Source organism: Drosophila subpulchrella, chromosome 2R (assembly GCF_014743375.2).
Source record: "Drosophila subpulchrella strain 33 F10 #4 breed RU33 chromosome 2R, RU_Dsub_v1.1 Primary Assembly, whole genome shotgun sequence".
Lineage (NCBI taxonomy): Eukaryota > Metazoa > Arthropoda > Insecta > Diptera > Drosophilidae > Drosophila > Drosophila subpulchrella.
Genome location: NC_050611.1, coordinates 17,125,740 through 17,153,270, shown reverse-complemented (window position 1 = coordinate 17,153,270; position 27,531 = coordinate 17,125,740). Strand labels below are relative to the sequence as shown.

The following is a 27,531-nucleotide window of genomic DNA, read 5'->3' as shown; positions in this document are numbered from 1 at the left end:
TTGAATAATATTTTATTTGTGTATACTTTTACAGCCAACTGCACAAGCCGTGTTTATCTATATCTTTTAGATCAATTGCTAAGCAAACTGTTGTGTAATACGAAAACAATACAAACATATAGGTATATTTACAAGAGTAATAATAGTAAGGGACTTTCCGAGTAATAAGATAAAATCTAGAGGTGAGCCTTCATGAATGGCTTCAAGTACTTGTGGAATGCTTCGTTCACTGGCTCTTTGTTCAAAGGGTTCTTCTTTGTAGACTCGAAGATGTGCTCGTACACATTGCCATCATAGGCACCAAGAGCAGAGTCCAGCACGCGATCGTGGAGATCGAAGCTGTCCACCAGGTTGACGGCATTGGGACGGAGTCGCTTTAAACAGTTCTCTAGGCGCACTTCAAGTGATGTGACGTCTTGATCGGTCAGATCAATAAACTGTTGAGAAGACATTTGATTTATAATGATGAAATCCCAAAATATTTCTGAATCCTACCCTCAAGAAGTCGCCAATGCGGTTGAGGCAGGCGTCCACCAGATAAAGCTCCAACACCACCTTTAGGACATCAGCCAATGCTGGCGAAACCTCGCGGGATAGGGCAAAGAGTTCTGTATAGGCGGTCTGGGCCAAGAAGGCACGTCCATGAAGCTAAAGGTATTTAAAATAAATATAGTTTGACACAATCACACATCATGAGATTTCAAATTACATCTGCAGCCGTTGTCAAAAAGGTTCCACACAGATTAGCAGCCACCTCAGTACCGTGTCCCTGCTTGCGACGCAGTTCAATCTGCTCAAAGGCAATGCGGGTTTTGCTGAAGTACAAATTAAGGAATAAGTACCTTCTAAATAATTTAAAGTAGCTAAGCTCTACTCACTTGGCGGCCACGAACTGGAAGGCCTTGACAATGGACTCCAATGATCCATCAAAGTTACCGAATTTCTTTTGTTTAAGGGCATCGTTGATATAGGAAACCGTGGGCACCAACTTCTCGCCGTTCAGGGCCTGTCCATAAACCTTCACCAGATACCGAGCAGTCTGCAAAAGCATCACTGTGTTCTCCCCCTCGTACGTGCACACAGCCGTGGTCATGCCGTATATTGTGGGAAAGTTGGAGCAGTCCATGTAACCATGTCCACCACAGGACAGACGGCACGTTTCCACGCCGGCCGCGGCATCAGCACTGCAGATGGCCTTCAGACAGCAGGACAGAGCATGCATTTCTGGGAGGCGATCCAAGTTTCCCTGTTCGATTTCACCGGATATCACATTGTACATATTCCAAATGTTATCACCAGTCGTTTTGAAGACAATGGCTTTAGCTATCTGGGGGAACAGCTTAAGCTGCTGTGTGGTGTGATCCATGATTTGGGGCTCCGGTTGGTTTGGATCAATGGGACTTTGTCTGCGGACAGCTGAGTACCGGGTGGCAATGGTTGATGCCTTGGCCAGGCTGAGGGCGGTATCACGGATTAAGGCACAACGCACAAACATCTTTGAAGGAAAAGGTTATCAAAGCTCAGTTGAGGGATGGTAAATATTTATAATCTCACCATGGGTCCGTAGGTGAGCACACTGTTCTTGGGCGCCACATAGGTGCCATCAGGCAGAACCTGTTGGTTCTTCATCAGCATGTTGTTCAAAGGCACTCGAACGTTCTTCAGGCCCAGATAGCCATTATTCACGCCCTTCATTCCAAGCTTGGTTCCAATATCTCCGATATCAATGCCCGGCATGGCTCGGTGCGTTTCGGAATCTCTCAGCTGGACGATGAAAGGAGCCAGGCCACGGAACTCGCCCTTGGTATAGAGCTGAGCCACCACAATCGCATGGTTGGCAGTGTGTCCCACTGGAAATCAAAGGGTTTATTGCAAATTCAAATTACTAAAAAGTAATAAGCACTCACATCCTCCTGGCCACCACTTGTAGGCACTGAGTGAGGGTGAGTTCATCACAAACTCCTGGGTGCTGGCATCGTAGTCCGCCCGGGTCTCCAGACCGCGCAGAAAGGTTCCGTGTCCCAGCTCAGTCTGGGCATAGGTGCCAATGATCTCACAGTCCCAGGCCTTGCTTAGCCATTCCACCTGCTGGTCCATCGTTCCCTGGCCCATGATGGTGGGCACAAACATCACGTAGTGCAGGGTCAGGGGATTGCCCTCCTTTAAGATGGCAGCTCCCAAGGATCCACCAAGCAGAGCACTATTAAAGTATACAGTTTACAATCTTCAATCCATATTGGTCTTAGAGTCGCTTTACTTGTAGGTATCCACTCCATCCTCGCCTTCAGCACGGAGCTTACGGATCTTATCCCCAATGATGCAGGCTTTCCGCAGACTGTGTTCATAGAGCTCCTTGTGTGACAAATAGGAGATGGGCAGGTCATCCTGAAGAGCAGGATCCTCCAAGAACATTTTCTCTGTAAAATATATAAAGAAAAGGGATCAGTTAAGGAAGAGATTTTTACTATAATGGGATGTGCCATAAAGATAACCAATTCCGCTGAGTAATCATGAGTGGTGACTATTCTTCGTTAATTCGCGGGTGTTACCGGCCTTTGTCCATTTATGATGCCTTGAGCAACCGGGCAAATCTGTCAGATAAACCTATCAGCTAAACCAATTTCAAGTGGCTCTGGAAATAGAAGGTGCGGCTAGCTCCAAACATTCAAAGTACACGGCAACTCGGATTGATCGAGATACGTGCGAAGTTCAAAGATTAATAACTTCTGAGCTGGCTAATAGGTGCTGATTAACTTGTAGCGATTTGTTTATGCGGAATACATAATTAATGAACTCTGAGCTGGGGTGTGCATCAAAACATATGAATGAATCGACGGAGAAGTAGCGTATCAAAACAAAGCGGTTGATAGGAAAGACATATGTGATCTATAAGTTTAGTTTATATAGTTTTGAACAATGTGTTGGGGGCCTGATACTTGGAGAAGATAATACATAGAAAGCTTGTTTTGGAATAGTATCAAAACAAAGGGGTTGGTAAATGTTACACACATATATAGATATATTCTGAACAATATATTGGGGCCTGATACTTGGAGAAGATAACACATAGAAAGCTTGTTTTGGAATATTAACAAAAAGGTGTTGATAAATGTTAGATATATGATCTTTAAGCTAAGTTCTGAACAATATATTAGGGGGCCTGATACTTGACGAAGATGATTCAAAGCTAGTTTTAGAAAGGGGGAATCTAAAAAAAACTGTATTTACGAGTTCAAGCCTGGTTTAATTGCCAAGTCATGCTTCTGGCACAATTTCTTGTATGGCCTATTGGGAAACGCGATTGCGCCAAGCTCGGATAAAGCTCTAGGCGACCGGTTAATGTTAGTAATTATCGGGGTCCCCAGAAGAGCTTGCAATGCGGTGTTTTTCATAAGCTCACCCAGGGCCTTCTTCTCCTTGAAGCGCTCCTCGCCTCCTGACCACAGAACGGAGAACTCCCTGGGATCGAAGGTGGCCGTTTTGCGTTCCTTCAGCAGATCTGGATTCACTTGTTTGGCTGGCATTTTTGCAGTGGAAGCAGCAGTAGCAGTACAGTAGTAATCAAGTCACGTAAACAGGTTGTGGATTATGGATTGAAATTGTAGAGCCACCCGCAAGGCGTCCGTCTTCGGTGAATATCGCGTACTGACTGATTGCTGCTGGTGAGGCGAAATGGGTATTGCGCTCAATGGACGGTCAAGTACTCCTCCTCCACTAGTGCAGGAAATCCATTCCAGATTATGAGCTGCCGATCTGATCCGACAAACCAAAATCTAATCGGCATTAGCCCTCGAGCGAGATGAACTTTAACCGCGAAAATACATATGTAATAAGTTGGCTTTTGTGTTGAAATAATCTCTAGCGCAATTATTGTTCTCTGGCGATTGTTGTTGGACTACATTCATGACTAAATTCACATAACAAATACCCTGCAGGTGAAGGGTACTTAAGTACTTGTTGTCGTTTTGCACTTGCTATGCAGAAACTAACTCATTTTTTCAAATTATTGTGCTTAAATTGATATTTAATATATGACCTTAAATTACAAATTTAATTTAACTTAATATTATTTATTAAAAGCTCTTATCTCATAACTTTTAAAGCAAGTAGGGTATCCAAGTATCGCCTTGAAAAACCATTTGTTATTAGCAACTCTTTGTTTGTATTGCCACGCCATCAGCTGTTTGCCAGGGCTGCAAAATGACCATGGCTGCAGCAAAGCGCAGTTCCAGGGCTGCAGCCATCCGCTTTGTGGCGCCAATTCAAATAAAATTCAAAATGCTCCTTTTTATTAAAAAACATTGATATATTTGCTAGTTAAAAGATCATGAGGTAACACCAATCTTTGGTTACATGTAAAAGTAAATCACGTTTTAATACACTTACTAGTTGGTAAATTAATTTACATTTGGCTTAGATGAGAACAACATTCAAGTAAGGATATCCATTTAAATGCCTTGCGAGTGACTGGTGGCTATGGCCAAACCCCGCTGATGCTGCCCCATTCCCGTTTCGTAGGAACAGCTGGCCGCTGGCTCCATTTGATGCACTTCCGCCGGATACCAGTGATTAAGCGACGATTCCGGCAACTGATGGTAACTGAGATCCGCCGCAACATGGGTTTCGCATCTCGTGGCCTTTGGATAGGTTTGCTGATGCAGGGTTTGCCAATCCAGGCGAGTGGAGGAGGACGAGGTGGTGGTGGTGATTGAAGGTGACGAGACATAGGCCAGACTGCGACTACTTTGGTGGAACTCGAAGGGCCAGCTCTGCAAGAAATAATACGAATAATCTGGTTAGAACAGACATAAATCATAAATGTTGAGGAAACCGCAGGGGCTATATTTGGAACAATATGACGACAACCCATGCGAGACAGCGCCATTGTTTGTTTACGCAACTTTGATTGTTTTTAGTGCCCCCCGCCTCATCCATAGATCTACAATAACAGCCTCATTAACGGATCTATAAAAACATAAACAGCCAAACACTTGCGGACAAGAGACACTCATTTGTAGGCCATACATGGAGAAAGGGGATGGGAATAAGATATAGGGATGTTAGGGATAGGATAGCAAGCAAATACCGAACCAATGGGTTGTTCCCACCAGATCATCTTGGGCGCGTGCGATGGTATATGGGATATGGGATGGCATGAGATGGTATAAATTCGGATAGGGACGGGGACTCTCCGATCCGATGCGATTTGCCGCCATATGGGCACAAGACGGAACCGTATTTGCTGAATTTTTCACGCATTCGGCGGGTAAACAATTGCTTCTATTTAGATAAGTTGTGCGCCATCGCCATGAATCTTGAGTGATAGATTGTGTAAACTCCGGCGAGAATGAATAAACACGGTTAGACAAATTTTAATTACAATTATCAGAGTGGAAAAACAACTGAGGGCGACACTTCATTCCCTTCCTTGGTTGTCATTCACTTTGTCGCATCAAAGTCGAGCATCTTTAAAAATAAAAGGCAAAGACTAACTAGTGCCCCCTCCCCCCCATTCCGATCCGCAGGTCTGCGGTAGCGTCACTATTTCTTCCCCGCTCCACTTGCCTGTCACTCATATTTAATATTTTCGAAATTCACAAAAGTATCGGATTACAGGAAAGCGAGGCAGTCTGAAATCACAAAATGTGATTTGAATGTTCTAGTGGGGGGCCTGGCTGAATGTCTGACTCCGGTCTTGGGGAGGGGGACGGGTCCACCTCCACCTAGGAAAGGTGGAAATACTTGTCTTCGTATCGAAATCACCAACCAGATGTTGCTCCATAAATATGTGTATGGTTTCGGATTGATCCACGATTCGGTCAGTTTGGATTACATTAGTTTATTGCTCGAAGACTAAACTGAAATAGGTGAATAAGTTGGTTTTTGATAGATTCTTTTCTTTTCGAAGGTATGCTTTAGGAAATGGAATATTTTATAGTTCTCAAATAGGATTGGATTTTAGCTAGACCTTTGTGTTTGTTACACTATTTTAACACTAAAGTGTATATGTACGTTTTTATTTTCTTAAAATCGGGTGACCATTTCCTATAGCGATATCATTCGTTATACAACCATCTAAGAATTGTAATGATATATGAAGAATACAAAAATTTAAATTCCTTCGATGGTAAATACAATTTAACTCCCAATACCGCAAGGAAATATTAGGATCCCCACAAGTGAATTTCTTTGATGGTATTTCAAAGCAAATGATCCCCTTAACACCCCTATAGAAAATCGTCTAATGAGGAATCTCACAAAGTGCTGATCATCATTACACAATTAGATTACATTGATCTTGGGCCTATCACAGTGGATTCCCAATGATACCTGTCATTATCTGACGCAAACCACCTTAAATCCACCTTCTCATTAATGCGGTTCCATTCATAAGCCCCGAATGCAATGTATCGTTAAGTGGTGCCAGTGACATCACTTATTGGGGGACAGGGATACGATCGCAAGTATGACACTTACCATGCCGTGTCCGTTGTTGTGGAAATGGTAATTGCCTCCTCCAGAGGCCTCTGCCATGTGACTCGTGTCCAGGCCGTCGGAACTGGCGGTGCTCGAGTGGCTGTGGTTGAGGTGGTGACTGTGACTGTGGTTGTGCGGATGGTGGTGCGGGTGGGTGTGGCTGCCATTGCTGCCCGTTTCGACGGCCGTAATTAGCTGCTTGATGTAGAGCGTGGCCAAACGCAACGTGTCCAACTTGGAGAGCTTTGTGTCCGGCGGAATGTTGGGCAGCTTGGTCTTGAGGCGACCGTAGGCACTGGATAGCACCCGCATACGCATTCGCTCCCGGGCGTTGGCCGCATTCCGCTGCACCGGCGGCTGGGAACCTGCAAATTTAGGAAGGTACAAATCAGATATGATATGATATGGTATGATGCATAAATGAAAAAAGGCCTCGCTTTTGAATCGTTTTTAAACGTGCTTTAGTGAGACGGAAATTTTTCTAACAAAATACTTATTAGAAATAAACCTAAAACAAGTATTATTTTATGAAAAATATTATATCCTACACTTGGATAACATTTTAAATATATTGCAAGTACGATAACATTAGACTCAACGATATGGTTCTTATCAAATTTACATTTTAAAGATTTTTGTTATGTTAATTATCTATTAACATAAGATAACTTATTGATGGTTAATGAAAACGATTTGTTATCCCTAGAGCATTTGGATAACCCTTTAAGTATATTGCATGTACGATAACATTAGATTCCACGTTATTGTACTTATAAGATTTACATTTTAAAGATTTGTATCATGTTAATAGATAGATAAGGTAAGTTAAAAGAGAAATTTACTGAAATATGTAATTTATCCTTTTATTATACCCGTTACTCGTAGAGTAAAAGGGTATACTAGATTCGTCGAAAAGTATGTAACAGGCAAAAGGAAGCGTTTCCGACCCCATAAAGTATATATATTCTTGATCAGGATCACTAGCCGAGTCGATCTAGCCATGTCCGTCTGTCCGTCTGTCCGTCTGTCCGGATGAACGCTGAGATCTCGGAAACTATGAGAGCTAGGCTATTGAGATTTGGCGAGCAGATTCCTGAGCTTCTTACGCAGCGCAAGTTTGTTTCAGTAGAGTGCCACGCCCACTCTAACGCCCACAAACCGCCCAAAACTGTGGCTCCTACAGTTTTGATGTTAGATAGAAAATTTTAACTGAAATGTATTAGTCTTGTCCATACCTATCGATTGACCCAAAAAAAATTTTTCTACGCCCATTCTAACGCCCACAAACCTCCCAAGAAAAAAAGCTATGACGTCAGAGCCAGACAGTGCGAAATGTTTTTACGCGTGTATGTGTGTGTATGTAAATAGTTGCCGGCCGAACTTAGCGGCAAAGAGAAAAGCACTGCCGGCGCTCAGAGAGAGCAAAGTGCGCGGCTAACTTATTCTATTGAACAATGAATTTGTCACGCCTACCCTAACGCACACAACGCTTAAATCTGTCTTCCGCCGGTAGGTGGCGCATTTAAATCTCGCTTTGCTGCTTGCATATCTCCATTTCCCTTTGGTCGCTTAAGCTGAGTAACGGGTATCTGATAGTCGAGGTACTCGACTATAGCGTTCTCCCTTGTTTGTAAGTATAAAATTCAAGATAAAAATTCGAGACGATATATAATTTCAAGGGCTTTTAAATGGAGGAGGTTTAAATGTACATCAAAACCTTATCCATTTAAAACTGTATGGGTATAAGACGGATTTTTCAAAAATCGAACTCGAATTTAATAAATAATTTTCCTATCGCTCTATAAATAAAACCAAAACTTACTTTGAGAGCTTGCATCCTCATCGAAATCGTCGTCAAAATGATCCATTGGGCTGGAAGAGCGCTTCTTGCGTGGCATTAGTTATACACAATTTTAAATAATCAGAAGTATCACTTTTAAAATATTCGAATTGGATATTAAAAACCAATTACTCAGTCTTTTCACTTAAAATCGAACCGTAACGAACCGAATCTTATCTTTCAGTCAAATACGTCCGATCTGCGTGGCACAAAGAGCACTTCTGTCAAGGGTTACGGGGAGAGCCTCCTTTTTGAGCACTCTGCACTCCGCCGTTCTCGGTTCTCGGCTCTCCACAATCCGGCTATTTCTGGCACCTCTGGTGGGCGTGCCTGCTCCGCAAACAATCCCAATTGGCGGAGGAACCCCAACACATGGTGCGATCGGCGGTCTCTTTCTCGGATGTTTAGCTTCTGGCTGCCACCACATTGGCCCAGTGTTCTTCAGGCTGCGGGAAAATTCAAAATGAATCGCTGTGTTTATCGGTCTATTTCGAAGTTACGTCTTAAGGATGTGCGACAAGCGAGTGCGAAGCGTGCCAAGCCTCCGGTTCCAGATGGCACCACCTGGTTTCGGTCTCGTAGTGCATTTAGGGATAAGCATTAGCATTAATGGGCAACCGAAGAGATTATAATCCTGTGGTTCAACTGCGTATCCTGTTTGGGGGTCAGGGTGGAAGTCATTTGAGTAGATGTCCCAAGTTTTACGTTATTATGGGGAAACTACACAGAGAAAACTATCTAAGAACATTGTTCTTGAACTGAGAACATTGTTCTTGAATTGAGAACATTGTTCTTGAATTGAGAACATTCGTTCTTAAAAAACAAAGTACATTTTGGTCTCAATATAAGAACAAAATGGTGAGAAAAGAAAAGTTTCCCCAAAAATATACCAATTTGTTAAACAAATCAATTTAGCGCATAAATTATAAACTAGAGTCGAGGGCCTTAGAATATAGGAAATTTAAAATATACATATCACCATTTTTTTCATATCTCAATTAATTTGGTCGTAGGACTACCCCCGTTATCAAGTGTTTTAAAAGAACCATTAAAATTAATATTGTAATTATAATCTACCTCTTAAAAGCAAATAAATGAGTGGAAAAACAGCATCTATATTAAACTAAAATAGGTCAGATTAAATTGTTTTTTGAAACTAATTTTACTACTTGGCACACCTCCAAACCGAGATAAGAAGAGGCCTCTTTAGAGTCTCAGCCTTGATAAGGGCCTTCGACCTTGAATGGAACGTCACGGGCAGCAGGTTTATCAGGATGTTGACCCCTGGGGTCATCAGATTGGTTCATCAGACCCATTCAACGGGAGATTATCAAGACGGGACAGTAGTATTACTTGCCATTAGAATTCAGTTGAGATTCTAAATTCATCGGAAGCGGTAGCATTTTGAAATGTGGCGCCATCGCATCCTGCAGCAGACATCCCGCCGGGGGATCAGCAGACAAGTGAAAGGAGAAGGAGGAGGAGCACGTCGGGAGCCAAGTGGATCCCTGCCAGCCTCAGCGGATGTGGTGGTAATTGGCGGTGGCTCAGCGGGCTGTCACACATTGTATCACCTGGCACGACGTGGTGTCAAAGCCGTGCTCCTGGAACGTGCCCAACTTACAGCCGGAACCACCTGGCACACCGCCGGATTATTGTGGCGCCTGCGTCCCAACGATGTGGATATCCAGCTGCTGGCTAATTCGCGTCGCATGCTCCAGGGATTGGAGGAGGAAACTGGCTTAGATCCGGGTTGGATTCAAAACGGTGGTATTTTCATTGCTCACAATGAAACGCGATTGGATGAGTATCGCAGACTGGCTACGGTGGGTTCAGCCTTGGGTATCGAAAACCAAGTGTTGAGTCCCGAAGACACCCAAAAGTTGTTTCCCCTCCTGGATCCCTCGGCTTTTGTGGGAGCTCTCTACTCTCCTGGTGATGGTGTCATGGATCCAGCGATGCTATGTGCTGCTCTCAAGAAAGCAGCCACTAATCTTGGAGCCCAGGTGATTGAGAATTGTGGAGTGGATGATCTACTGCTGGAGCAGACTTCAAGGGGTAAGAGAGTAGTGGGTGTGGCTACTCCTTTTGGGGATATCAAAACGGAAAAGATAGTGAATGCCACTGGAGCGTGGGGTCGTGACCTGGTAGCCAAGCATGGATCGCATCTTCCCTTGGTGCCCATGAAGCATGCCTATATTGTGTCCGAATCCATTCCCGGAGTGAGGGGATTACCCAACATCAGAGATCACGACTACTCCACCTATTTCCGCATCCAAGGAGACGCCATCTGCATGGGTGGCTATGAACCTAATCCTATATTACTGGAACCCGTGCCCAGAGACTTCCATTTTGGCCTCTACGAACTGGATTGGTCAGTGTTTGAGACTCATATCGAGGGCGCCCAGAAACTGTGTCCTAGCTATGCGAAATATGGAGTGAAGAGCACGGTTTGCGGGCCCGAATCCTTTACACCTGATCACAAACCCCTGATGGGTCCGGATCCGATTCTAGATGGACTCTACCACAATTGTGGCTTCAATTCGGCAGGCATGATGTTTGGAGGTGGTTGCGGAGAGCAGACTGCTCTGTGGGTCATCCAGGGTCAGCCAGATCTGCCCATGTTCGGCTTCGATCTGCGAAGATTCACCCAGGAGCAGGGCAAAGCCACCCAGTGGATCAGGGAGAAGTCCCACGAGAGCTATGTGAAGAACTACAGCATGGTCTTTAAGTATGATCAACCTCTGGCGGGTCGTGATTTCCAAAAGGATCCACTACACGATGAGATGACAAAGGCGGGAGCTGTGATGGAGGAGAAGCAGGGTTGGGAGAGGCCTGGTTTCTTCCTGCCATCCGGTTCTAAGAAGGCAGTGGTTCAACCTTATGATTGGTACGGAAGCTATGGCCACCAGAGAATCCAAGATAGTGAATATGAAAAGGTTCTCGAGGGCGATCTTCACTACAGCCGATTCTCGGAATACCACGATCTGGTGAGTGGGAGCAACTTCCTTGTCTACAGGGTTTAAACTATTTACTGTCTTTTAGATCGGATCGGAGGCTTTGGCCTGCCGCAACAACGCCGTGGTCTTCAACATGAGTTATTTCGCCAAGCTTTTGCTCGAGGGTCCACAGGCTCAGGAGGCTGCCGACTGGCTCTTCTCGGCCAACACCAATCGGGATCCCAGCAAGTGAGTTCCTAATTTCGTTGAATTATTAATTATAATTTCATGGTCCCTAAATTTATTAAGGAAAGGATATCAAAAGTAAGCCATGATCAGTTTAATCTCAAGTTAAAATTGTCTCGAAAAAGAAAATCTATATTAGTCTCTGTTTTAACATAGCTTTATCTCAAAAAACAAACTCAAGAGTACTTTAGTCTTCATTTCAAGAACGTTTCTTCTCAAATTCTTCTTGGTTCTCAAATTAAGAAGTTTGTAAATTTTTCTGAGTGTAGCTTCAGCTCAATTTATCTTTATAACCATCTGTTTTAACCCCTTTAGGACTGTCTACACCTGTGCCCTAAACGATGCTGGCGGAGTGGAGGCTGATGTGACCATTTCCCGTCTAGCCAGCGGTTCCGGTGAGGTGTACGATCCAAAGTTTAATGGCCAGGGCTTCTACATAGTGGCTGGAGGAGCCTCTGCCTTCTACACATACAGCTCCCTGTCGGCGGAGATCCGTAGAAAGGGATTCAATGCCAGCCTCAAGGACCTGACTGCCGAACTTGGAGTGATTTCCATTCAAGGACCGAACAGCCGAGAGATCCTCCAACCCCTCATCGATTGTGATTTGTCCGATGAGCAGGTGCCACCGAATAGCACTCGCTTGGCCAAGTTTGGGGATGTGGGTCTCCGCCTGCTCCGAGTGAGCTTTGTGGGAGAACTTGGCTACGAGCTCCATGTGCCCAAGAAGAATTGTGTGGCCGTCTATCGGAATCTAATGAAGGCGGGTGCAGGACAGGATTTGCGCAATGCTGGTTACCGATCGCTGTACTCCCTTAGCAGCGAAAAGGGCTATCATTTGTGGAGCTTCGATCTGCGACCGGATGACACTCCATTGGAAGCTGGCTTGGGATTCACCTGTCGCAAAACTGGTTCCGAATACCGTGGCAAGGCTGCCATCGAAAGACAGAGAACTGAAGGCCTGAAAAAGCGCCTGGTTTACTTGACGCTTCAGGATCAGGTTCCCATCTGGGGTCTAGAGGGTGTCTACCGGAATGGCGAACCCGTGGGCATCTTGCGACGAGCTGAATATGCCTATACCCTGGGAAAGCCCCTCGGACAGGCGTACATTTCCAGGCCAGATGGACAGATCATCGATGCGGATTACATAAAGAGTGGGCAGTACGAGGTGGACATCTTGGGAAAGAAATATCGCGCCGACTGCCACTTGCGCAGCCCATTCGATCCCACCGGCCAGCGGGTTCTCGGTAACTATGCATCCGAGTCCAAAACCAAACCGAATCATAAATAAAGATGAGCCTTTTTGTATTCCAAGAACTCGTTTTCGTTGCAATGGGGAATTTCTCTTAACCTCTCTCTTTCTGGTAGGGCACTACATTTGAAGTGCCTGCCTTATATGTAGGGCCATAAATTACTTTCCCCGTGGAGAAAGGAGGTTCGAGGAAAGGTCGCAGACAGGCAGTCTGCAAGTTGGTTGCGGTCAACGGCTCAATTAATTTCACTGTCCAACTATTATGACATCATTCTCGGTTTCTACGAAGGATACGATCCACCAGACGTAATCCTAGAGCACTTGCTGATCCCCAGACAAACTGTCGCCTCTCAAGTGGTTTCGCTCTTCTTAAATGCAACTCTATCTATTAAAAAGTGTGATCTTGAGGTAATACTTTCAGCTTAAATGTTAGTGAAAATAAACTAGGTAGTCTAGGCCTCGATGGTCACTGTGGAGGCTGTGTTGGAGGGACTATCGAAGTGGCCAGCCACCACCTCATCCAGCGTTAAATCAAACTTGAAGATGGGACGCAGATCGCTGTTCAGGCGGCAAACTACTCCAGCGGAGGAAATGTTCCAGTTCCAGCAGATCATGGCGCAGTTAAGGGCCTCCAGATCCCCCTTTAGGGAAACAACGTTCTGTAACAGAAATAAACATTATAATCTGATAGATAAACTGTTTGGTTATAAAGTGATATTTACCATAGCCACTGTATAGTCAATGGAGTTGATCTCCTCGCCCTTTATAACCACCAATTGCGTCTCGCCATTCTGATTATTAAGGAAGCGCACCACCTTCTCCTTGAGATATTCCGCAGATGCATAGTCCAACTTCTGTTTCACATCCACCATGCTCACTTCATGACCATTGATCTGGGGCATAAAGATATATTAGTTTGCATAATACAAGACCAGATAAGATAGGCTAAGCTAACCTTCTCCAGTTTAATGTCTATATGGGGACGAGCACTGCTATATAGAATGTAGACCATATTAGCAGCAATGCCACAGAGTATTCCATATTCCAAACTCCAGAACATGCAGGTTATAACAGTGACCAAAAAAGGGAAGAGATCCTTCTCTGGAAAGGTAAAGCAAAGTATTTAAACCTTTTAAAATTAAGGAAATACCCATTAACTCACTTTTCGACTTCCACATGTCCTTGATTTTGTGCAGCTCCACCAGCGATATCATGGCTGCTATAATAATGGCAGCCAGGGTGCATTTGGGTATGTAGTAGAAGGTTTGGGTGAGGAAGGCCAGTGCCATGAGCACCAGGGCGCCAGTGACAGCTCCTCCCAGAGGCGTCTTCACTCCACTGGCATTATTCACAGCCGTACGGGTGAAGGATCCAGTTACGGGCATGGAGAGCACAAAGCTGCCCATGATATTACACATTCCCAGAGCCACCATCTCCTGCGAGGCGTCCACAATCTTACCCTTTGCTGGAATCCTTTGTTTAGATAACTGATCAGTGAGTTATATAGATTATACCTACAGAACGCCTTGGAAATGGCCACTATCTCCAGGATCGAGATCAGGGGAATGGAGCCGAGGGAGGAGCCCACTGTGCTGATCATGTCGCCAAAGGAAACGTACTCCCCATCCACAATGGTACTAAAGGGGGGCAGACGGAAGGGGGGCACTCCGGCCGTAATGTTTCCCGTGACCCGGAAGGGCTGATTGCCATCTCGACTCAGGATGTAGGCCAAGAAGGTGCCAAAGATCACGGCCAGGGCGTTGCGGGAGAGGCCAAGGTACTTCCAGAATATCCGGTTGCCCCATTTGATGTCCTTCACGCGCTGTAAGAGAGTAAATTTAAGAAATAAATTAGTAGTTGTTAAAAACTATAAATATAAAATTGGAAAATTTAAAGATCACAATTTTTAATGCTGTTTCTGAAGGTATTTTAACCGAAAACGACATGGTAGAATATTTTACAATCAATCGATCTAAAAGTTATTCCTGAAGGTGTGCATGTAACTTTTGTATCAAAAAATCAAAAAAATGAAGAATATACATTTTGGTTTTACCTAGAAATTAAGTAAGAAGCTTATTTCTAGCTGTTTCTAGGTAGTTAAAAAAATACGATAAAATAAAATTATACGCCAGTATATATTGTACAATAAATCGATTAAAACCTTTTAAAACTGATTTCAAGTTATTCCTGAAAGCGTTCATGTAACTATTGTAGTTACAAACCAAAAAAAATTAGGAGTATTCATTTTGTTTTTACCTAGAAATTAAGTAAAAAACTTATTTCTAGCTGTTTCTAAGTAGTTAAAAAAATACAATAAAACAAAATTATACTCTAGTATATATGGTACAATAAATCGATTAAAACCTGTTATTAATGAGATAAAATACCAATTTCATGCTATTTCTGAAGGTGTTAAACCCGAAACAATACGGTTGTATATTTCAGAAACAATCGATCGGAAGTAGAAGCGAGAACAAGCCTGATTGGTTTCAATTGGAGGCAACATATTATAAACTTGTATATTAATTGCCCTCTTACCGTCATGAGCAGCAGGAAAACGAGGGAAGAGACGCCCAGCAGGGCATCCCACACCCTAATTGAAGGCAAGTGGGTGAAGAAATTCTTCCAGGCGGGCAGCAAGTCATTTGAGGGACCTTTTCGGAAGAGATTTATACTTCAGATAGATACATATCATAACAAATATATTTGGAAACTCACTGGTCAGACCCACAATATTGTTGATCTGGGCACTGCCAATTGTGGTGGCCGCCGCCATGGTAAAACCCGTGATCACTGGAATCGATATAAACCTCACCAGGACACCCATATTAAGCAGTCCAAGGATCAGCACTATGCAACCAGCCAGGAAACAAACCAGTACAGCGTAATCCGGAGAAATGGTGGCATACTGGTTGACCATTAAAGCCATAATAGCGGTGGTAGCTAGGGAATATTACGAGATTAGCATGGGTATTTCAAAAAACCCACATCCAACTCACCAATTGTGACATCCTTGCAGGAACCAAAAACGATGTATGTAAAGCAACCCATGAAGGCCGAGTACAGGCCATACTGCGGCTCCAAACCAGCCACCACTCCATAGGCAATCGCCTGCGGAATGGTGGTCAATCCCACCGTAAATCCCGCAATGAAATCCTGCATGATGTACTCCAAACGGTAGCGGGGCAGCCACTTCAGGATCGGGAACTTATTGGTCACGGTGGCCGGACGACACAGCTTGCGACCCCCATCTTGAATAATGGTTCCCAAGTTGGGCAGCTGCTCCCGGTAAAGATTATCTGGGTGAGAGCCAACAAAACAAACCTTGGATCATTTGGTAGTCGTACATCGCCTGCAAAGATAACCCCTCCTCCAGCGGGCTAATCTTCCCTGGCAGCAGAGTGTGTGTTGGGACATCTGTCGATCTACCGATCCGTTGCTTAATTTGCCTTTGGACTGGTCATCTTATCGGTCGGCGAGTTGGGAGCTTGGACTACCCCACGCAGATAAGAGCCACTTCGATATTCTTTTATTAATTGGCACGTATTTTATATGATTACAGCCCACTTTCCCATTGCATGGGGATCGCTAGACATAAATCAACTGACCCTGAATGCGGTTCTGTTTCCGGAAAAACCCCGGGACAGTTACTCACCCTCGTTGCTTCTCATCTCGACGGATGTCTCTCCAGCTTGGAACTGGATTTCGTGGGACTGAAAATCGTCAGTGAGATCGGTAATTCCAAAAAGAGAGTGTATATATGGAAAATAAAATAAAACCGGGGAGCTAAGGCGTGCGCTCGGTGTGCCGCTCCAGACGCGACTGCCGTTCCGATCTCAACGACCGAAAGCAATCGGGCTTTGTGTTCGCCATATAAGATTTACAAGAGCAGGTACCGCGGTACCGCCATAAGCCATATCTTGTTAGTCCTGTTACTCTGTCCGTCGATCAACAATTACATAGACAATCGGGCATGTTTGCTTAATGGCCAGGCCGGCCTTTTGATAAAGGAATGGCAATTACAGGTAAATCGAAAGGCTTATGGATTGCTCCAACTACTACTACTCGCTGCTCTGCCAGATTCTGATGGCGAAAGTGTTCTGCACCGCGCCGGTGGCAATCACATTGGCCGTGGGATGGCAATCGGTGCAGATCACCCGGTCGCCCTGGGTGCCCACCTTCTGGACCAACTGCTTGCTTTGCAGATCCCAAATGCACAGAGTTTCATCCTCGCTGCCGGAGACAATCCAAATGCCCGCGGTGATGGAGAAGTTGGAGGTTAGGCAGTAGGCCAAATTGACATGACCACGATAGACCCGCAGACACTTGGGCTTCTGGTAGTTCCACAGCTTGAGGGTGCTGTTCAGCGTGGAGGCCAGGATATAGCGGCCATTGGGCGAGAACTTCACATGGCCCACCGGCGTGTTATCATCCTCGATAAGCGTCTTGAGCAGATGTCCAGTGCTTGAGTCCCACAGGCGCACCAGGCCATCGAAGCTACTGGTGACAAAGAGACTGCCATCGCGGTTGAAATCCACCGAAGTGATGGGATCCTGGTGGGCGGCCACTGTTTTGAGGGTTCTCCCTGTGCGCACATCCCACAGGCGCACCGTTTCGTCAAAGCTGGTAGAGGCCAGCAGGTTGGACTGCGGATTGAAGGAGCAGGCGAAGACGTAGCCGCCGTGCCCCTCCAGCGTTCTGATGCAAAGTCCGCTGCGAGGATCCCAGAGTCGCAAGGTCTTGTCATCACTGCAACTGGCCAGTAATCCCGCCGCCGACCAGGCCACATCGTTGATGCCCTTCCCGTGCCCGGCCAGCGTTTGGAGCCATGTGCCGGACTCCACGTCCCACACCATGACCAGCTTGTCGGCCGATCCGCTGACCAACTGCCCACCATCCGGACTGAACTTCACTGCCGAAACGCAGCTATTGTGTCCTTGGAGCGATTCCTTAATGGCGTAGCCCGGTGAAGATGAGGGCTTTGGCTTGGCCAGGGGTATCTTGCTGGGCGGCAAGGGCAGCTTGAAGGGATTTCCCGAGGATTCCGGGATGGGGATGGTGGTTCCATTTCCGGGATTTCCAGCAGCAACTATTTTAGGTAACTCCATCGTAAGGAATTGAAAATGTGATTAGATATTTTTTTTTAGAAATCTTTAACAATGTTGTAAGTGAGATAGCCTCATATATCTTTAATAAACACTTTTTTTAAGTATTGTATTAGAATTCTTAGAAATCCTTGATTGCCAAAATGACAGTTTGTAAAACGGTTTGGTTTTCAGGGCTGCCAACTTTACGCAAGTTTATTTGGGCGCCCATTTCAAAATGCGTGTTTTACTTATATGTACATCTATTCAAAAACAAATCCTGTTCATCTTATTTGTACCTTTAATATTTCAAGTTTCTAAACTTATAAGGGCACCTATCATATAATTCTTAAATACTGCTAATTTGATAGAGAACACGTGTTTGTCCCGGAGTCTGTTTCCAAACCCCAGCCCGCAATTCCATTTCATTAAGAACTTTATTACAACAATATTTGCCAATGATAATTGTTTCGCTTACTATTACTCTTTCATTTGGACAATATTTGTTTTTAGATCACAGACAGGGGGCGTAAAAAATCAGACTGGAAAAAGAAAAGCAAACAAGAGCAATTAATTGGCGTTGTGAGTACATATTTGGCGACAGAACGGTCTATTTGCACAGCCTGTTATTATTATGCTGTCCAGACTTGTTAACCAAACAATCAACAAACGGCCGGTAGTGTGCCGGTAATTTGTCACCTAATTATTTGCTGACGCTGCTGATCTGCACATTCTTACAGACATATGGGCAAAGTTGGAGAATGCGGGATAATCAAGTCAGTGAACTGGATTTTTGCGTTCTAATTTGGCACCCAATTATTTTTCAACCAAATAATATTTATTTTATACATCTATCTAAAAGGCAGAACATTTTACTTGCAATGATTCTAGTGAGATAGCCAGATATTCGCTCTGAGAATTTAAATATTTATAGTTCACAAATATCTCCTCATTTTGATATACCCCATTCAAATTTTAATGAAAAACCGCTGTTAAAAATGTAAATGTAAAATGTAATGGTGTTTGGCGGGCTGACTTTAAATATCTGCGGCAGATTATCGGAATGCGATTCGTCACTACGCGAAGTTCATAAAAATACCATAAATGGTATTTTTAACGGACAATTTACGGTCATACTAAGCTGTGTGCCAGCTGTCATTTTAAATTTAACGGAAGTTGGCAGCCCCCTGGCGTCTGAAAAATAGCGCGAAAGGAAGTGAAAGGAAAAAAGGACCCATTATATCCACAAAACCCAGACATGGATAACAAGGAGGAGGTTACGGAGGTGCCCAAGCGGGAGACGCGTTCCTTCCTGATGGCCCGCGATCCCTCCATCGACCGCCGCTTCCGGCCACGACCCAACAAAAAGATGCGTCTGTTCGACAACATTCAGGAATCGGAGGAGGAGAGCTTCTCCGAGTACTCGGATACGGAATCGGAGTACAAGTACCAGACCACCGGGACGACAGAGGGAGCCTCGTGCGCCACCAGTGCGGCGGATAGCAGCAACGTGGAGACGGGTCCACAGGTCTTCATGCGCGTGCGTCCCGTAAAGGATGCGTCCAAGGCATACATAATCTCAGAGGATGCCAATGTGCTGATCACCAGCTGCAAGGTGGACTCCACCAGCAACAATGTAAACCGCATGGAGAAGCATTTTGGCTTCACCTCCATCTTTGACAGCACCATTGGGCAGCGGGACATCTACAATGTCTGTGTGGGCCCCAAGATCATGGAGGAGGAGTGTGTGACCATCATGACATATGGCACCTCGGGATCCGGAAAAACCTACACCTTGCTGGGTAAGCTAAAAGGATATCTGTTGCTTGGCAATGATTATCTCATATCCCTTTTCAGGGGACGATGTTCGTGCTGGAATCATTCCGCGTGCCCTGGAGAACATATTCACCATGTACAAGGACACCATCTTCCGGTCACCCAAGCTAAAGCTGATCAACGGCTGCATCGTCTTCTTGCAGGATGACGCCTCGCTGAAGGAGCTGCAAATTAGAAAAAAGCTCCTTGACTTGTGTCCGGATATCGGTGCCCATCACAAACGCCTGAAGCAGGTTATTGATGGGGATCACACGTTCGAGACGAAGTCCTCCACCGACGTATCCGTCTTGGTTTGGGTGTCCTTTGTGGAGATCTACAACGAACTTGTGTACGATTTGCTCGCCATTCCGCCGAAGCAGGATAAGCTGGGTGAGGTGACGCGTAAGAACCTGAAGATTGTGGGCAACAAGGGCCAGGTGTTCATCAAGGGGCTGACCAGTGTTTTCGTGACGAGCAGCGAAGAGGCGCTGCGCCTGCTCCGGCTGGGCCAACAACGCTCCACATATGCCTCCACCTCGGTGAATGCCAACTCCAGTCGGTCCCACTGTGTCTTCACTGTGGACATTCTTAAGTACAATCGCTCGGGCATCACCACCCAGAGTTCGTACAAGTTCTGCGATCTGGCGGGTTCGGAGCGGGTGAACAACACGGGAACCTCGGGCCTACGCCTCAAGGAGGCCAAGAATATCAACACCTCGCTGATGGTGCTTGGCCGTTGCCTGGATGCGGCCAGCACAGTGCAGAAAAAGAAGAACGCCGACATCATTCCTTACCGCGACTCTAAACTCACGATGCTGCTGCAGGCGGCATTGCTGGGCAAGGAGAAGTTGGCCATGATCGTGACGATTACCCCGCTGGACAAATACTACGAGGAGAACTTGAACGTCCTAAACTTTGCCTCCATCGCGAAGAATATCATCTTCAAGGAGCCCGTGGTCAAGCAGCATCGAGTCAGCTTCTGCGGCTTCATGGAATTCTCGAAGATGTCAACGTACGAAGGTGGCGACGAGTACACCAAGGAGTTGGAGGACGAGAACGTTCGCCTGCGGTTGGAGATTGAACAGCTGCGGTACGATCATGTCCTCCAAATGCAACTGTTAGAGGAGAAATTGCGAAGTGAACTCACTGCCACATACCAGGAGATAATCCAAAATAACAAGAAACAATATGAAGATGAGTGCGAAAAGAAGCTTATGATTGCTCAGAGGGAATCGGAATTCATGGTAAGTGTATACAGATCATTAGTTTATAATTAGAGGAACTTAATCATTACTCATCTTGCGCAGCTTTCGTCTCAGAAACGTCGGTATGAAGAACAAATAGAAGACCTCAAGGATGAGATAGAGGAACTTAAGAATCCCACAAGCGACTCGGACGGTTCCGATGATGCTAATGATTCCAAGTCTCCCATCGAAATCATAGATGATGATTAGTTTCTTTATTTTAAAATGATTAACTATTAAGTGTTAAGTGATTTGTTAATTTATGTTTCAAATCGAATGTGTTGCGCGGTTTTCCGAGTTATCCAATAAATTTGTAAATGATTAGAGAACCAGTGATGCTCCTCCAAAAAACTTCCAGCAGGAATATCAGCAGCGCGATGCCCAGCAGCGTTCCGTAGGCCAACCGCACCCATTGCAGATCCACCAACCGCAAAGCAGTAGTCTCGTTCATTTCATTCAGCCGCAGACTGGGATCCTCCATGCTGGCCAAACCCGCCTCTGTCATGTCGTAGTGATGCATTCCCACCCAAAACTGATACAGCCCATTGGCTCTCACATCCAGGATAAGTTTACTGACTGGGTCTGTGAACAAGGAAGTCTGCGGTCATTGGAAGGAGAGCAGAGCCAGCGACATCAGGCAGGCGTCCATGGAGTAAATGAAGAGCTCCCGGGAGAAGCGCTTCTGCTGCTCACTGAACAGGGTCCAATGCAATCGAGAGGCAAAGTAAGCATTGCTGGAGTTCCGCCCATTTCTCAGGTGATTGTACTCACTCACATTGACCGCCAGCAGGGTCACATGCAGATCCACCAATGTGTGCAAGTCTTCTTCGGTGGTAACCAAAGGAATTCGGGTGCGCCGAAGATCAGTGAAACTTCGGGCTTGAAATTCCCGCGGTGGATGCGCCATCATCGTCTCCAAGGCGGCCTCAAAGATGCTGCTCACATTGAGACCCACTATGCCCAGCATCAGATATATCCATCTGCTGGAGCTACTTCTCAGCAGAGGCAACTGGAAGGACTGGCCCAATATTCCACGCAAAGCTTTGTCATTCAGCAGGAAGTCAGCCAGATGGACAGCACGATTGGTAAACTTCCGGATGAGGCTCAAAACAAATCCGTAGGTGAAAACAATGCCTACAGCCAGGAGCATATTAGAAACACTGCTCAAGAGAAAGTATATGTCCCTTAAGGGAATTTGCTGGGCCACCGGGATCATCAGACAGATGTGGGTCAGCTCTAAAGGATAACTGGTAAGGGCCAACTGCTCCCCTCGCACTAGCATCGACATACTGGCAGGAACGTCAATGGACATGCTCTTGCCCAGCTCCTGGAGGTCATTCGCATGGAGGAAGCGTCCAGGGGTTACCGTATGGGCAAGCTGCAGAGTAGCGTTGAGCTTCCAGGCCAACACATGGTTGAAGCGGCCCACGGATCCAGCTAGGACTTGCTTACCCGTTCGTCTGTCCACATAGAGTATGGAACGAGGAAGCCATTGGTCGGGCACTACAATCAGAGGATGACCATGCATGTTGGGGTATTCCCGGTCGAAGATGGTTGAAGATTGAAGAGGGCGCTGCTCCATTTGGAAGGTAGGATATAAGTTATATCTGTAAAAGTAGAGATGCTCATCTGCAGCCAAGAGTCCAACGATGTTTGGAATCCTTCGGCGGTAGCAGGTTTCGAGGAGGGAGTCCATTCGGGATTGATTGGAGAATCTATTGGATACATAGAATAGTTTTTTGTGACTAGGAAAGTCTTTTAAAGGTGTGATTAGTTTCTTGATTAGCTCCAGATCCTGTTGGAGTTCCAGCCCAGGCAGGCACATAACGTGTAGCGGTCGAGAAAACTCCTGGGAATTGATATAAACATCGCCAGCTGAGAGAAGTACCACTGGAATGTTTAGATTTTTAAGGATTTCCTTTATCCAGTTTTCCGGACAATGTTCATTTCGTATTATTATCACAGAAAGCGAGTACTCTGCTGCTGTTTTACACATAAAATCCACAGTTGATCCTCTAATTAGGATAGGAATCCAAAAAAGAAGCACTTTCAGTGCTCTCCACATGTCCTTTTAAATATGTTATGTTAATCAGGACATCCCCTATTATTTATATTCCAAATCACGAAAAATAAATGCTTCGTCAGGCGCTTCACACCCCCAATGATAAGACACAATTCGCATTGTTTGTAATATGCATATCTCAAAATATGTAATCTTTGTTATTTAGTTACAATTGCTAATAGTTAATGGTGTGTGTTCGTGGGGGCGTGGCAAATCAAATTGATATGCCGCCCATTACATTTGAGTTGTTCTACAATTATTTGTCCGTTTCCTGCTGCAAATAAATATTACAAATAGGTAGTAAAATAAATAGGTATATATGCATCTTAATTATATGTGTTTTTTGTGTGTATATATGTCTGCTTTCTCTAGGTACTTAAGTCACGGTGAACGATGAACCAATTGCCAATTATCAATTACCAAGGTATGCCAATTGCGTTGCATCTGAGAGAGCGAAAAGTAGAGGGGATTGCACTTAAAAGTGGGTTGAGATTAAGGGTCGGGTTTTGAGAGATTCGAAATTCGAAACGAAGTACATCATGGAGATCGCCTGTATAACTAAGTTAGTATCTTTAGCCTAAACACAATGTTAATTTGCACTAAACGGAATGTTAAATACACATAGAGAATGTCACGAGATTGATCTACTAACAAGGTTAGCCGGGGGTTATAACAAAATAAATAAAATAAAATAATAATCTTTCAGGGGAGCTCAGATAACGCTGCTTAGATTTGAGCCGGTCACGGATCCGTGGTTGTTCTTCTGTGGCGTTGTTGTCGGCGTCGTCGACGTGGTTAACCCATTAGCCAATCCACCATCGAGCAACTGCAACAGCCTTTGCCGCGTGCGCTTGTCGCTGACACAAATGCACTGAATGAGGTTGTTCAACTGTTTTAGGGAGTACTCATCCACCAGTCGCTGCTGTTCAATCCATTGCTCGAACTGCTCAGGCGCAAAGTAGTAGGTCTTGATGAACACATCCACGTAGGAGCGATGCTGTGGGTACTTTTGATTCGAAATGAGCTCGAGGAACGACATGAAGTTCGCAAAGTCCAGCTGCATTAAAGCGCGTCCCCCGGCAGAGCATTTCTTCACATTAGAGAAGCTAGAAAATATAACAATTTACATTAGAAACCGATCCTTCTGAGGAAAGGAAACTAGTGTTTACCCCTCCACCAACAGGTGCGTGGCCACATGGGCCATGGAATTCCACACATGCTTGCTGGGCACTGGCACCTCCTTGGCGATCTCCTCCAGGCACATGGCAAAGCTTTGTATGTTCTGCAAAGTAATCAATTAAGGCATGAAACATTTTGTTAACAATTCTACAATTGACCTACCCTATTTAGAACATCGCTGTAGCTGCTGTGCTGATGTATTACATGATTCACATCCCACTTGACCTTGCCCATTTGCGCCAGAATGGATGACAAATCGATGACGCGCGACGTTACACAGGTGTAAACGGGTTTGCCCAGATCTAGCATGTAGTCGCTGTACTCCAGGTAGCTGGCCAGCGTTGGACGCTCTGCGAGAGGCAGCAGGTGGTTGAGATAGTGCTGGAGGATGTGGAACTGCTGAAGCATGCTGCGACCTGCCTCCACGGCCACAATGCGCTGCGACAGGCCATACAGTGTGTCCGGATTAGCCAGCTCGTTGTTGGCCTGCAAAAAGAGACGTTGATTGATTTATTTTGAATAACATAATGAAATCCAATTACCAGAGAGGAAAAGTTAAGTGGCCACAGCTTGATTTGAGGCAGGACATTTGTCTCCACCGAGCGCAAACGTTGTTCCAGTCGTGGAGTATACATATTTTCTGTTGCTACGGGCTGAAATAAAGATATTCGTTTTAACAAGCTTAAAAATATGTTTCCGTATCAATACATACCGCATCCTTTCCGAAAATCTCATGTACTGCATACACATAGAAGTCAATAAGCTCTAAGATACAAGCCACAATCCTTGGAGAGATGCAGTGCAATAGCTTGCACATCTGAAGATATTTTCCAATAATCCGAAGTACGTTCAAAGCGGTGTTGTTTACCAGCAGTTGACTGAAACAACATTTCCATTGAGAAGGATTTCAGAGTAAAATGATAGTACCATTACTTGCTGGTGTCGTCGAACTCTTTGCTTTGCAAACTCTTCTGCTCGTCATCGCTCTCCTCGCTAAAATAACAGGAGGCTTCGTCCACGATGCCGGACAAAATGTCCTCCTCCAACATGGCCGCATCTAAGCCACCATCAAAAGGCGAACTCTTTTCGGAAAATCTAAGAAAGTATCCGTAGGAACCGTAAATGGAGCTGCCGCCATCCTGGGAGTGAACGGAAACCAGCTCATCGCAGTTATTATTGCTGATTGGGGAGTTGTTGGATGAGGCCAGTAGAGCTGCTGTCGGGGACTTGTGGCGTCGTAGGGTGTGCCGAACAGATCGGAATTCCTACAAGGAATGATATATAGATTAACTAAGCTAGCATCTCACGCTTTACACAGCTACTCACAGGCAGTTGTAGGATATGCGCAAACGAGTCAACCTGCGTCCAAGATTCGTTGTCCAGAAACAGACAGATCTCCTCCACGCAGCAGATGTGGTAGCGTCGGAAGAACTCCTCGCTTTGCTGTTGCATCGTTTCGATCAGTTTCTCCGACTGCTCGCCGCAGAACTCCAAACCGACCTTTTTTAGGCGCTGCACCACGGACAGCACCTGGATGAACTGGTCGTACTTGAGCGCCGTCAACTTGGCCGCCTGCAGAAACAGGCACACCTTGGTCAGTATATCGTTCCACACCCGCGACTGTCCCTTTTTCAGTTTCTGCTGGATGTAAACATCCGGGGAATCCTCTTCCTCCTGTCCATACAACTTGTAGTTGTTGTGCCACATAACCACCTGGTAGTAGGATGCCAGGATGGTCCAGAAGGTCTTACACAAGCTTATCAAACAGGGTAGCAGCTTCTCTACGCTGAGCTGTTCGCACAGCTGCTCGTAGAGCGGCTTGGCCTGATCATCCTGGCCGGGATCGCTGTAGCCACGCAGCACAGCATTAACAGAAGAGTGAATGGCCGAAATGTAGTTGATGTGCAGCTGGTCCATGGCCATCAGCGACTTGTTGGCCAGCTTGTAGGCCTCCTGCAGCTTGGCGTACTTGCGACCATCGAAACCCAGTACCATTTCATTGAGAACTGTGTCGAGCTGAAATTCCATGAGTAGCATGGTCTCCTGCAGCTTTTTAGAGAGCGATTGCACGCAGTTGAACTGCATATAGGCCTCGGCGGAGCTCTTGCACTGCAGGAGCAAGGCGATGGCAGCACTGTAGTTGTGATCCGCCAGCAGCTTCTGAACCTCCACGTCTGTGGTGCGCTGTGGGGGATTAAGTGTTATTAAAAAGCTTCATAGAATGGGGCAATTCTTCTCTAACCAGCCGCTTGATGGCCACCAGGGTGTCCAACACCTCCTTGAGCACCTCCCGTTTGCGATAGCTGGCCAGGATCTCCAGGCTAGTGGTTGTCAAGTTTGTGCGGGCAAAGTTCAGGTAGGATCTCGCCTTCTGGCAGGTCCACAGCGACTCCTCCAGCTTCTTCTGCGTGTCATTGATGGCCGCGAACTCACTGCTGCAGGCATTTCGCTGCTCCAGGATGTTCTGCAGCACCTGCTTGGTGAGAACCTTCTGCTGAGTGCGCAGTTGTGCAATGGTGACCTCGATGAGCTCGTTGTCTATGCCATCGTTGAGAACTTTCTACGGGAGATCGTGAGAGCAGGGGGCGTGTCATGATTAAAGCAATATGTTACTGGTTATTACACCTGGTTTACCTTGAGCTCGTACAGCTGTGGATTGCTGTCGGGGCTGTAGTAGCACTGCTCGATGCCCTCCAGTATCTCCTGGTCGGACTTTTGTGCGTTCGTCTCGCTGGCGGCGGTGGCCGCCGCGTCCGTGGTATCCGTTTCCTGGCCAGGCGAGGCATCTGTGGTCACCGTTTGGATGAAATAATCCGAAAATCCCATGGCAGGAATTTTCATTTGACGGTTCGTCTGTGTGTGCGTGGGTGGTTTTTGTTTGGTTTTGGTGGGCGGAATGCATGGAAACGGGGTTAGTTCTGGGGATTACTTAATCGTACGCTGACCTGCTACCTGTTTGTGCAATATGTCCAAGAATTTGCTCTTGAATTCGTCCATTTTGGCCTTGGAATTCTGCATGTTTCAGCCATGAAAAAAAAATAAATCCAGCCAACAAACAAAAACTTCTCTACTGAAGGTGTGACCAGCTCGCACGAGGAATGCCATGAAATTCGCAGAGAGGTACTAGGTTTTAGTACCTAGGAAAATAGAAGGTGCATATTTTTTCTAAACTGATAAAAAATATATAAGAAATAATACTTATTTTGATAAAATTCTATATCATAACATTGATCTCTTCAAAAATGTATAAAATTTGTATAACGATCATATAAATTATAAATGTAAATTTACCTTTGTATATCAATTTAATTTACGTTGCGTTCTGTATTAATTTTAATATTTTAAATATTTAACGTTTAGCTTGTGTCGTGCAAAAGGGCTTAATCAATAGACGTT

General features: G+C 45.4%; 8 protein-coding genes across 8 annotated transcripts; 2 read left to right on the top strand and 6 right to left on the bottom strand.

The window, feature by feature from the left end:
• Positions 1-5: 5 nt before the first annotated feature.
• On the bottom strand, positions 6-3,867 carry LOC119550111 (probable peroxisomal acyl-coenzyme A oxidase 1). Its single transcript, XM_037858592.1, has 8 exons — positions 3,401-3,867; positions 2,258-2,417; positions 1,908-2,200; positions 1,555-1,850; positions 879-1,495; positions 710-815; positions 496-648; positions 6-437 (listed from the first exon to the last, which is right to left on the bottom strand). Exons 1-8 carry the CDS (start codon positions 3,522-3,524, stop codon positions 177-179), a joined length of 2,010 nt encoding a protein of 669 aa, XP_037714520.1. The 5' UTR covers positions 3,525-3,867; the 3' UTR covers positions 6-176.
• A 581-nt stretch (positions 3,868-4,448) lies between these two features.
• LOC119551116 lies at positions 4,449-8,375 on the bottom strand. The gene is made up of 3 exons (XM_037860297.1): positions 8,300-8,375; positions 6,478-6,842; positions 4,449-4,769 (listed from the first exon to the last, which is right to left on the bottom strand). The coding sequence occupies exons 1-3, from the start codon at positions 8,373-8,375 to the stop codon at positions 4,449-4,451; spliced, it is 762 nt and encodes a 253-aa protein (XP_037716225.1).
• A 1,317-nt stretch (positions 8,376-9,692) lies between these two features.
• On the top strand, positions 9,693-12,813 carry LOC119550928 (sarcosine dehydrogenase, mitochondrial). Its single transcript, XM_037859945.1, has 3 exons — positions 9,693-11,307; positions 11,363-11,505; positions 11,818-12,813. Exons 1-3 carry the CDS (start codon positions 9,727-9,729, stop codon positions 12,788-12,790), a joined length of 2,697 nt encoding a protein of 898 aa, XP_037715873.1. The 5' UTR covers positions 9,693-9,726; the 3' UTR covers positions 12,791-12,813.
• A 307-nt stretch (positions 12,814-13,120) lies between these two features.
• LOC119550929 (sodium-independent sulfate anion transporter) lies at positions 13,121-16,560 on the bottom strand. The gene is made up of 9 exons (XM_037859946.1): positions 16,407-16,560; positions 15,751-16,050; positions 15,470-15,694; positions 15,290-15,405; positions 14,270-14,573; positions 13,914-14,216; positions 13,707-13,852; positions 13,474-13,644; positions 13,121-13,410 (listed from the first exon to the last, which is right to left on the bottom strand). The coding sequence occupies exons 1-9, from the start codon at positions 16,420-16,422 to the stop codon at positions 13,204-13,206; spliced, it is 1,788 nt and encodes a 595-aa protein (XP_037715874.1). The 5' UTR covers positions 16,423-16,560; the 3' UTR covers positions 13,121-13,203.
• A 221-nt stretch (positions 16,561-16,781) lies between these two features.
• Positions 16,782-17,894, bottom strand: LOC119551028 (WD repeat-containing protein 5). The gene has a single exon (XM_037860088.1). The coding sequence runs from the start codon at positions 17,857-17,859 to the stop codon at positions 16,813-16,815; it is 1,047 nt and encodes a 348-aa protein (XP_037716016.1). The 5' UTR covers positions 17,860-17,894; the 3' UTR covers positions 16,782-16,812.
• A 1,108-nt stretch (positions 17,895-19,002) lies between these two features.
• On the top strand, positions 19,003-21,220 carry LOC119551874 (kinesin-like protein subito). The gene is made up of 3 exons (XM_037861468.1): positions 19,003-19,637; positions 19,693-20,894; positions 20,958-21,220. The coding sequence occupies exons 1-3, from the start codon at positions 19,094-19,096 to the stop codon at positions 21,102-21,104; spliced, it is 1,893 nt and encodes a 630-aa protein (XP_037717396.1). The 5' UTR covers positions 19,003-19,093; the 3' UTR covers positions 21,105-21,220.
• Positions 21,193-22,959, bottom strand: LOC119549858. The gene is given in 1 exon segment (XM_037858154.1): positions 21,193-22,959. A coding segment is annotated over 1 exon segment (1,767 nt).
• Positions 22,960-23,075: 116 nt separating this feature from the next.
• Positions 23,076-27,225, bottom strand: LOC119551127 (syndetin). Its single transcript, XM_037860311.1, has 10 exons — positions 27,088-27,225; positions 26,770-26,988; positions 26,378-26,695; positions 25,462-26,319; positions 25,069-25,400; positions 24,848-25,013; positions 24,678-24,788; positions 24,298-24,621; positions 24,126-24,238; positions 23,076-24,062 (listed from the first exon to the last, which is right to left on the bottom strand). The coding sequence occupies exons 1-10, from the start codon at positions 27,151-27,153 to the stop codon at positions 23,669-23,671; spliced, it is 2,901 nt and encodes a 966-aa protein (XP_037716239.1). The 5' UTR covers positions 27,154-27,225; the 3' UTR covers positions 23,076-23,668.
• Between the last annotated feature and the right edge of the window lie 306 nt (positions 27,226-27,531).

Coding starts and splice junctions, on each gene's coding strand:
- LOC119550111 (XM_037858592.1), bottom strand. CDS start 3,524: ATGCCAGCCAAACAAGTGAATCCAGATCTGCTGAAGGAACGCAAAACG. Junction 649..709: donor TTTTGACAACGGCTGCAGAT/GTAATTTGAAAT, acceptor AAATACCTTTAG/CTTCATGGACGTGCCTTCTT. Junction 438..495: donor GCATTGGCGACTTCTTGAGG/GTAGGATTCAGA, acceptor TCTTCTCAACAG/TTTATTGATCTGACCGATCA.
- LOC119551116 (XM_037860297.1), bottom strand. CDS start 8,375: ATGCCACGCAAGAAGCGCTCTTCCAGCCCAATGGATCATTTTGACGAC. Junction 6,843..8,299: donor TGAGGATGCAAGCTCTCAAA/GTAAGTTTTGGT, acceptor CTAAATTTGCAG/GTTCCCAGCCGCCGGTGCAG. Junction 4,770..6,477: donor ACAACAACGGACACGGCATG/GTAAGTGTCATA, acceptor TATTTCTTGCAG/AGCTGGCCCTTCGAGTTCCA.
- LOC119550928 (XM_037859945.1), top strand. CDS start 9,727: ATGTGGCGCCATCGCATCCTGCAGCAGACATCCCGCCGGGGGATCAGC. Junction 11,308..11,362: donor TCTCGGAATACCACGATCTG/GTGAGTGGGAGC, acceptor ACTGTCTTTTAG/ATCGGATCGGAGGCTTTGGC. Junction 11,506..11,817: donor ACCAATCGGGATCCCAGCAA/GTGAGTTCCTAA, acceptor TAACCCCTTTAG/GACTGTCTACACCTGTGCCC.
- LOC119550929 (XM_037859946.1), bottom strand. Junction 14,217..14,269: donor GGCCATTTCCAAGGCGTTCT/GTAGGTATAATC, acceptor AAAGGATTCCAG/CAAAGGGTAAGATTGTGGAC. Junction 13,411..13,473: donor TTGACTATACAGTGGCTATG/GTAAATATCACT, acceptor TTTCTGTTACAG/AACGTTGTTTCCCTAAAGGG.
- LOC119551028 (XM_037860088.1), bottom strand. CDS start 17,859: ATGGAGTTACCTAAAATAGTTGCTGCTGGAAATCCCGGAAATGGAACC.
- LOC119551874 (XM_037861468.1), top strand. CDS start 19,094: ATGGATAACAAGGAGGAGGTTACGGAGGTGCCCAAGCGGGAGACGCGT. Junction 19,638..19,692: donor AAAAACCTACACCTTGCTGG/GTAAGCTAAAAG, acceptor ATCCCTTTTCAG/GGGACGATGTTCGTGCTGGA. Junction 20,895..20,957: donor AGAGGGAATCGGAATTCATG/GTAAGTGTATAC, acceptor CATCTTGCGCAG/CTTTCGTCTCAGAAACGTCG.
- LOC119551127 (XM_037860311.1), bottom strand. CDS start 27,153: ATGCAGAATTCCAAGGCCAAAATGGACGAATTCAAGAGCAAATTCTTG. Junction 26,989..27,087: donor TGGACATATTGCACAAACAG/GTAGCAGGTCAG, acceptor ACGCACACACAG/ACGAACCGTCAAATGAAAAT. Junction 25,014..25,068: donor GAGTTCGACGACACCAGCAA/GTAATGGTACTA, acceptor ATGTTGTTTCAG/TCAACTGCTGGTAAACAACA.